Source organism: Protopterus annectens, chromosome 2.part1 (genome assembly GCF_019279795.1).
Source record: "Protopterus annectens isolate FY-2018-M chromosome 2.part1, PAN1.0, whole genome shotgun sequence".
Lineage (NCBI taxonomy): Eukaryota > Metazoa > Chordata > Ceratodontiformes > Protopteridae > Protopterus > Protopterus annectens.
In genome coordinates this window covers 74,111,788-74,121,478 of record NC_056729.1, presented here as the reverse complement: position 1 = coordinate 74,121,478, position 9,691 = coordinate 74,111,788, and the positions used below count along the sequence as shown (strand labels likewise).

The 9,691-nt window shown below is 42.1% G+C and overlaps 1 protein-coding gene across 1 annotated transcript in view; it reads left to right on the top strand.

The window, feature by feature from the left end:
* Positions 1-1,040: 1,040 nt before the first annotated feature.
* Positions 1,041-9,691, top strand: part of LOC122794824 (trichohyalin-like) — a 348,510-nt gene continuing 339,859 nt past the window's right edge. Inside the window, exon 1 of the mRNA XM_044063429.1 lies at positions 1,041-1,175. Within this exon, the coding sequence (XP_043919364.1) occupies positions 1,041-1,175 (135 nt within the window). The remainder of the gene's footprint in view (positions 1,176-9,691) is intronic.

The following is a 9,691-nucleotide window of genomic DNA, read 5'->3' as shown; positions in this document are numbered from 1 at the left end:
TGCTGTATGGCTGAAAGCTTTACTCCAGGATTGAAAGTAAGGTGTTGAATAATTTTCATGCATGTAATTCTGTAACCTAACAGTTTATGAATAACTTTCTCTCTTGTGTTAGTGTTTTGGTGTGTGTTTGTGTCTGGTGCAAGGCTTGTATTTGACTCACTAGTGATTTGCACTTGTGTGATCATCAGTGTTTGAATACCAGGATTAGCATTTAAAGTTCAAGATTGCGGTAAACAAGGGATTTCTCTTGTCCTCAAGATACACTGATCTTGACGTTGGTGTGTGTATGTATATGTGTATATATATATATATATATATATATATATATATATATATATATGAAATGGTGGTGTGGAGAATACAACCCCCCACATTTTGGGGGGGGGGTGCAGACACTTGCCCATATGAGAAAACACTTTTTTAGTGATTTTTTGTAAACCACAACCATTGTCAACTATCGAGTGTGATGTTTTTTGATCTCTCTTGATGGTTAATCACAAAACAGTTGAACCTTCCTTATTTATACACACACACACACACACACACACACACACACACACACACACACACACACACACACACACACACACACACATATGTTTTGTATGAACATTTATGTATATGTATTTTACTGAAGACTGTTTTCTGATTAAAACTGAAATACCTTCTGGGAGTGTTGTAATTTCAGCAAGTCACAACAGTTTTGTGTTTATTTATCATTATTTGATGGGAAGGTAAAATTAATGGGTATAAACCTGATTAGGAGTGTGAAGGTGTGACTTTTTCACTATAGCTATAGAATTGGGTAAATATTTGGAAATGTTGGTGCTTTCATACTCATATATTAGTCTTATGTATACTATGACACAGTCACCCTTTGTAATTTAATTATTTCTAATGTTGCTTGTGCATGACATACCTCCGTACATGTTATGTTTCCTGTAACTGATTCACTGTGCACTAGCAGATCAAAAAAGTGTGCTATTGGTTTTCTGACTCTGAAGCTCAGAAGTATTGTGGTGACAATTTTTTATTAATACATGCCCTGTAAAATAGTGGCAAAATTAGATCATTTTGAGGTTTTGACTGTTTCATTGTTTACAGAAAGAGAAGAAAGAATAAAGGAGGAAGAAAGAACAAGGAAACATCGAGAGAAAAGGGAACAAGCACACGAGGTATGTTATTTCTTTAAACACATTCAAATATCCAAGAAATAAAGTTGCACATTTTCAATCTTACCTGCAATTGGCTTCACTCTTCATTTTTCACAGGCAGTTATTGGAAGCACTGGTTATATTTTGGGTAAACATTTGAAATGCTGGGACCTGCTAGAGTGAGTTCTGAAACATGGCGACTGAATGGTTGAAAAATGGACTTCTGCATCCTAAGTCTAAGGCGGTCATTCCTTGGAATATTCCCTTTTCTCCAAGTTATGGTGATCTCAGAGTTAGTATACGAAAAAAGTTTAAAGGAGAAGACCAGTATTCAAGACTAGCTCTTTTCTTGGATTTGTGGTCCTTATTTAAGGCTTGTCTGCACTCAGCATTTCAAGTGTCGACATTTCAGTAGGGAGATGAAATTTTGATTGGCAAAGACATAAGAAATTTTAGAGAGAGAAGGAAGTAGTTACCTGTTATTGGTTTGTACTGTAGCAGGCAGCCAGCCAGTAGTAAGAGGAATTTGCATTGAATGAGTTGCTTGCCATAATGGTCTTTTGGGTGCTTTGTTTAATGTACTTTTAGTTGTATTTTCATTTTCCTTTCTTGCCTTACAAGTAACACATTTGCTTCAGAGTTTGTAGTTTAGATTTACCACTATCTGTAGCCTGGTTAAACATTTGGACTTGCTGGTGCTGTTTATCTTAGTGCTACTGTGTTTAGTGGTTTCAGGCATATTTTCTTAAAATAGCATATTAATTGATTAAATGTGCCTTTCTTAATATTTTATAGTGTATATTTGTATGTGATGAATTAAGGAGGACACCCTAGCTGTAGATGACAGGGTATACTTGTCACACCAAGGTTACTACCCCCTTCTCAGCATCTAGGTTCTTCTTTTCTAACTGTATGCTAGTTGTTGACCAGAACCATAATCCTCATACTTTATTTTATTTGGATTCCACAGAGGAGCTGATAGAGCAATCACCATCTTATCGAAGGCTATGTGTGGACTTCTCTTCCCAGTTATGAGTCATAACTGTATGCAGCAGCATCTTAAAACAGTGACGTCCATCATTTCTTCATTTGCCATTTATTCTGATATTTCCAGAGGGCTCATTTAACCTTTTTTACTTATGTTATGAAGTTGCTACAGTCCATTTTCATTCTTGGTATATGGATTTGTAAGATGCTAGTGATCACGCCTGCATAAGTTTCATTCTTATTTTACTGCTGTATGGATTCTCTGGAATGCTCTTGCTGAGTTTGATACAAAAATTGAGAGGGCACCTACTATGAAACGGATGCCAAGCATTTGATGGACCTCACTAGTCCTGTTGCTTCCTATAACCCAAAAGTGTCTTTACTTGAATATTTTCAGTGCTAGCACCTTGTGTTCTAGACAATAAAAAATAAGTTAATACATAAATAAATAAACAAAACTCAGTGGTCCTTTGCTGCTAAACTTTTTGCACTAATAAAAGTGTTGATTCCCCAGTAATAGAAAATAAAAGGAATTCTGATTGTAAATGAAGAGAAAATACAATAATAAGATCACATTTATTATTGTAGTTATTGGCTGGCTCAGTAAATGCAGACAAAGTAATAAAGACCTGACAGCATCTCGGGTGACGTATCTTTGACTATTGGCTTGTGCATTGGATGAGCCAGCTGAGGAAGAATGGGAAGGAGCAGCTGATGTGGCTGACCTATAGGGTTTTGGGTTGGGGGATGGGGTGAGGGCTCATTAAGTTGTCATGCAGGAACATTCCCTGACTGAATTCTCAGAAGTGCTCTCCACAGACACAGGGACTAGTGATGGAGTGCCATAGCTAAAGAGGCCTGCACTCCATTTGAACATTGTGGGCGAATGCCTCCATTGTGGGCATGGCATAACGGCCATTGCTGGACTGTAGGTGGAAGGTTGTACATATAACACACAAATATTGCGGTGTGTGTTGAGGATGCCATCATATAAAGTCTGTCCCTACGTTCCTGGCTAGCCTATGCAATGTGAGGGAGATTAGGGCTGCAGGAGCTACTGATGGTCCGAGTGACGCATGGGTCTACAAACAAGATGAAAAATTAGGGCTTTTGCTGCTGAGGAGAATGTGGTACTTGAAGTGTAGTGGATCTGGTGAGAAATGAGATGGGTTCTGAGTTATAATTTATTTGCAAATTCAAGTGCTACTGTAATTCATACTAAATAATGCAGAAATGCTTGAACTGGAATTGTGTGCTTTTATATTTTTGGGAGATTCTGTAAGCCCTACACGGTAGCAACAAAATGTATTCAGTAAGTGCCGTGTAGAGGTGCGCAACCCCGCACAAACGAGGTAAGCACCATGACATGCTAATTACAACATAAGCAGTTGAATTGCATGCTGATCAAACAGTCCAACATGGTGGAGCTATTCAACAAGCTGTAAAGCATCTGTGTAGACTCCGCTCTGTTTTTCCTGGAAATTCCAAAACTTTTGGAATACAGCCATGGAAAGGAGCCTACACGGCCAGAATGTTAGGGGCTGCTGTTGCTGCTTTTATACATTTGTATGTGTTGCAGGCTGATTCCAGTACTGCTGCTAATAGGTCTAAGCTGAGAAGGAGAAGAGTTTTCAGGCCCATCTAACTTTTCACAACCTACATGTTGTGGAAATTGTAGAGAGCTACAGGGTGGACAGGGACACTCTACAGGAACTCTGCAACATCTGCCGTCCTCAACTCAGAGCCAGAGCCAACTGAGGGAACCCATCCAAGTGGAGACAAAGGTATGTGTAGCCCTTAAAATTTTAGCTACAGGTACCTTTCAGAGAGACACAAGGGACATGCTGGGGGCGCCACAGGCATCAGCATCCAGGATCCTCTACCAGTTCCTGAATGCTATGCTCCAACATACCAGTGACCACATATATTTTCCCCATATTTCTGAGGAGAGGGCCAGAAATATGCAGGAGTTCTACTGTGTAGCACACTACCCTGAAGTAGTGGGTGCCATAGGTTGCACACATATAGAAATGAAGGCCTTATCCAGGGAACAGGGTAGGCTCTACATAGACAGAAAAGACTACCACTCTGCCAACTGCCAAGTCATGTGTAATGCCAAGGGAATCATCTTGAACATGTGTGTTGGCAACCCTGGCAGTTACCACGACTCACATATCTGGCACACCTCTGAACTGTACCGGATGTTTGTTAGGGAGTTATCCCACAGGGTCATTTACTGGGGGATACAGGCTATGCACTGGAACTGTGTCTGATGACACCCATCAGGAACGTGCACACACACACACACATGGAAGAATGCCACAATGAGGCAAATGCTTAAACCAGAAATTTCACAGAGCATGTGTTTGGGCTGCTTAAGTCATTGTTCTCGTACCTAGATACATCTGGGAATCCCTGCAGTACAATATGTGGACATGTACAGAAATATTTACAGTATGTGCCATGCTACACAACATCATCTGGAGGAAACCACTTCAGCAGGATCAGTAAGGGGAAGGGGCACACATCCCACCACCAGTGCCAAGGTCACCACAGCCACAGATAGATGAGGAGTCAGAGGGGGAATCACCAGCTGCTGTTGGTGTAGCCAAACATATGTGTGCTCAGTATGCCCTCGCATTGGCTAACAGACAATGCATAGTACACTCACCACCTAGGGCCTAAAACCTTCCTCCTACTCACATACATATAGTAACATTGATGCCAGGCATCTCACACAACCGTTACCTCCCAATGTTTTATTGACTGTGTACTGCTTGCATCAGCCCTGAACTAAAACTGCATTTACAAGCTACGTCCCAGACCTGGAGTGTATTGTTTAATAATGTGAATGTGTGGCATATCCTTGTATTTCATTGCTTAGTCCGATAAGCAAGTAAACAATGGGGGATTTGTACAGAAATTTCCTTAACATGTGACAGCAGAGACGAATTTGACTTGTATGTGATCATTACTAAGTATTAGGTCTCAGGCATCAAAGAGTCACACACGGTTATACCTCTCAAAAGTACTGATGATCACTGCATGCCCTCAGCTTAGCACCATGAGTTTGAACTGGAAAATCATTAAAGGGAAAAGTTAGAAATTAATGATACACATTGCAGTTTCTGACTTCACGGCCCTCACAAGATCATTCAGTATAAAGTTGTGAAATTTTGATGCTGTCAACTGTCTAACTTTCCAAGGCCAAAATATGTCAAAGCTACAATTACTAGTTCAACACCACAAATACAGATATACTAAGCACTAAGTTAGCTATGCACCCAGTGCATCAAACACAAAGCTTATGTATCCCTGAATCCAAAAGATAGAAAACAGGGATATGGCACAGTTACCATCACTTGCACAGGATGTGTGTGTGTGTGTGGGGGGGCAGGAAGCCTAGGCTGACACAAAAGGTCAGTGAGTGTGTGTGAGCAAGAAAGAAAAGCAGGCAGACATTCGGATAAACCAACAAATGACCAGTGAGACAAAATGAGTAATTGTTGTGTGTGTGTCTGTAGGGGTCCTCCAGGTAAAATTGGTGTGTGAGTGTCTGCATGAACACAGCCAAGCTCTGTGCTGGCTGTACATTTTGGTATATTGTACAGGTGTGAGCCGTGCGTGGTAGAGGTAGCAGTTCATCATTGTTATCTCCGACCATGAGAACTGGCTCTGCCAGGATTTGCAATGGCACTTCCACCATCAGATGCATTGCTGCTACCTGAATATGATTGATATAGCTGCTGGACAAACTCCCTTCGCAGGGATGGCCAGGACCATGACCCCATGGCCTGTCATGTCTGGATGCAGCCAGAAGACTCACTGATGGAGCACTGGAAATACTGCCACAAAGGGAGTGTGATCGGTCACAGCCATGTTGACTGACAGCAGATGATGTGGCTGACCTACATCCATAAGGATGCTGTTCCCCTCCCAGCAGATGTTCCGTAACAGACAACTCTCATTCCATGACAGACACCCCTTACTCCATCACAGACTCCCCTCATTCCATGTCGTTCATCCAGTCCATTGAATTGGCAACATGGTGAGGGTAGTCATGCATGTCAGAGTATGCCACATCTACAACCCTGAGCATTTGTCTGGAACACCTATGGGAATGTGCCTGTTCCTCCATGATGGCCGTAAACATACGTTGAGTGGCATGAGAAGAGACACCTGCACCAGGTGGAGGAGAGACAGCAGGCCTCCTCTGAGCCCCCTCTCAACTCTCCTGCATGGCACCTTGCCCACACTTTGGATGCGGTCAGAGTCAACAGGCACTGAAGCCACAGTAGCCACACTTCTCTGATCAATGGCCGCACCCTCCACCTATCCAATATCTGACGGCTCACTGGAATGGGTAGGCATAGGTCTACTGGCTGTGTTCGATGGAATTGTAGGGGATGCCTGTATGTCAACCTCAGTTTTCTATTCAGCTTCTGCACTCCCCCCCCCCCCCCAACTGTGCCTCAGTTTGGCCACCATCATCAGAGTCTGCTGATACACTGACAGGTGGCAGAGGACCCACATTCCCACTGTCATACATGGTAACAAAGTAACAGTGCTGACACTATTACAGACAGTACAGCAATACACATAACAGGCCTAACATCAGCAGTGCACACTAAAATATTTCTTTAAATTGCTCAACAGTATTCACATAAAAATGCTTGGATTACCATCTGCAGATGAGATGCTCCTCTGTAATCCAGACTGTCCTAGAAAAAGTTAATCAAGAGGTAAGGGCAACATCATCACAATTAACAGTAACACAGGGTGTAATAATTTTACCCCTTTATATGTTCATTAACTATACTTTCAACAGGAACATGGCTGACAACTCCAACCTAAGCTAATAAGTGTAGCATTCTTCAGTCCCCCTCCAAAAAGACATGTGACACAAAAGTAACCTATTGATTTCAATTGTTTTACTTTACAACAGTATTCCAACTGTTGAGATATCAAACCCTACCTGGAAGCTTCTCCTGGGATGTGCTTGCTTTCTCTGAAATTGTTGCTCCGACATCCGGCGCATGTTGTACTGCACTCTCCTGGGAGCTGTCTTGATCCCTGATTATTGGCCAGGAACTCTTTGTTGGGTGCTAGTGATAGTTTCCTAGCAGGCTCTTCCTGGTAACTATCTGGTCATGGCCCACCACAGCTGCTCTCCTCCATGCAAATGGGATTATGTCAATGGCACTGCTTGTATGTCCTGCTGTGGCCACCCACGGCATTCAGACCATGCACTGTCTGTTTCTAAATTTGCTTCCTATGTGCCACATCTCCCCGTCTCCTTTCCAGGAGAAAAGCACCATGTTGCATAAAGGCATCTGTCACAAAAGGAGATACTGCCAGCCCAGCTAGCTGGAATTTTGTAAATAATTATATGTCATTTGTGAATATTAATATGATTTATATGTAAGTGTGACAGAAGGAAATATTGCCAGCCCAGCTCTCTGGAATTTTGTAAATAATTATATGTCATTTACGAATGTCAATAAGCTTCATGTAGGATGCTTGTGTTACAGATGTATTATTAGAACATTAGTATATTAGAACTGTATGTCACATTGTACAGACGTGCTGAAGAGATACTTTGTAAAGTACTGAGCAGAAATGTATATACAGTATTGTAACTGTTTAGAAGTATATATTTTAACAACAATGGAAACTGCAGCACAAGAAGTTAACTTCAGAAGAATAGTTGAGACTGAAGTACTTTATGGCTAGGCCATAAAAAAAAAGAGATGTTATCTTTCAGTTTCAGTGCAACAGGAGACTAATGCCAAGAACTAGAAGTTTTTTGTATTGTTGTTAAATGTGGAGAAATGTAAATTATTTTATGACTTCCACCATTAGCTAAAAGATCTGAGATCTATGTATTTTCACAGGGAGATGCTAAATGCTACCAGCTGCATTAGTGGGGATTTTCACGTGGGGATAGTCAGGTAACAAAAAGTGATGTCATGCTGCAAGCCATCCCAGCAGTAATATTTGGGATGTCAATTTAAGAACTCTCTGAGAGAGACTGAGCATTTCTGTACTTGTCTTTGACCTGACAACATCAGTGTGAAAACCCATTCACCACACCTGCCTTGTCTTGCTCAGTAAGTAAGTTAACTAGGGTACAGTAATTTCTCTTAGATACAGTCAGGAATATATTGAAGTATTGCTTAGATGTTTTGTTTATTTATTTGAGACTGTCCTGCAATGTTGTAAATATTTCATGTGATTGTGAACTCTGATGCAACTGTGATTGTTCACTGAGTATTTTCTTGTTGTTTTATTATTTATTATTAAATATACTTAAACATTTCATTGTGGCTGATACTTGAGACATAGTTAAGTTCTGAGAGTAATTGCATACTTATTGGGTGACACTGTGGGCCACTCCTAATAACCTTGCTCTTTGTCAAACTACCATTTGTATTAATAGAAACATTACACAGTAAGATTGGACACCATTTGTTTAGGGCCTTAAAGTAGCTGATAAGGAGTGTCTGGTGGCAGTAAAAAACTACCTTGTAGTCTGGGCAGAAGGGGAGGGGGGCCACGGTGGTGCAGTGGTTAGCGTTGCCGCCTCACAGCAAGAGGTTCTCCGATTCAATTCTTGGCTGGTGTGCCTTCTGTGCGGAGTCTGCATGTCCTCCCTGTGGTCGCGTGGGTTTCCTCCAGGTGCTCCGGTTTCCTCCCACATCTCAAAGATATGCAGTAGGTGGATTGGACACTCTAAACTGGCCCTAGGTGTGTGTGTGTGCATGTGTGTGCCTTCTATGGAAGGTTGGGCGCCGGGCTGGCAACTCGACACCGTAAAATTCCACTGCCAATCATGAGCAGACAGATGATCCGCTGTGGCGACCCCTGACCGGGAAAACCCAAAAGAAGAAGAGTCGTCTGGGCAGAAGGGGACATAGCTAGTAAACCTGTGCCAGCCTTTTCCAGGAGCGTGCGTGTGTGTGTGTGTGTGTGTGTGTGTGTGTGTGTGTGTGTAAATCAAATCTCAAAGAGTGTGTGTGTGAGGTACTTGTGCAGAGACACAAAGCACTGGTTGGACAGAGAGGGTGCTGGAGGTCTTGGCTTGGCCACTCAGCTAGGATCTCAACTCTGTAGCTATGCCAATGGGGTCTCTTATTGGGGATCTGAAAAAGAGGGAGAACCAGCCTCAGACTGACTGTGGTCTCTGTGTGCTGTTAAGGGAAATTGCACTTTTCTGTATGTGTACTTGTTGGGTCTGTATTAAATTGTCAACCGCTTAGGTTGTCGAATGCCTAAATGTCGACATCTAAACGTCAACAACTTAAAATCGCATATGGCAGTTTCCGCACAGGGAAACAAGTCGTTTGGCCGTTACAAAGATTTTGCCCTGTGTACAACGTAGAGCGATCTCGGAGTTGGTATATTTAGTTAGGGGGATGTGAGGGGCACAGCCCCACATTGGGGTGTGGGGGGGTGGAGCACCCCACTTGATTTCTGTTTAAATTTTTTTTTTTACTTTGGCCAACAGCATTCTTTCCCTGTGTGGAAAGTGCTATTCGCGATTTTAAGCT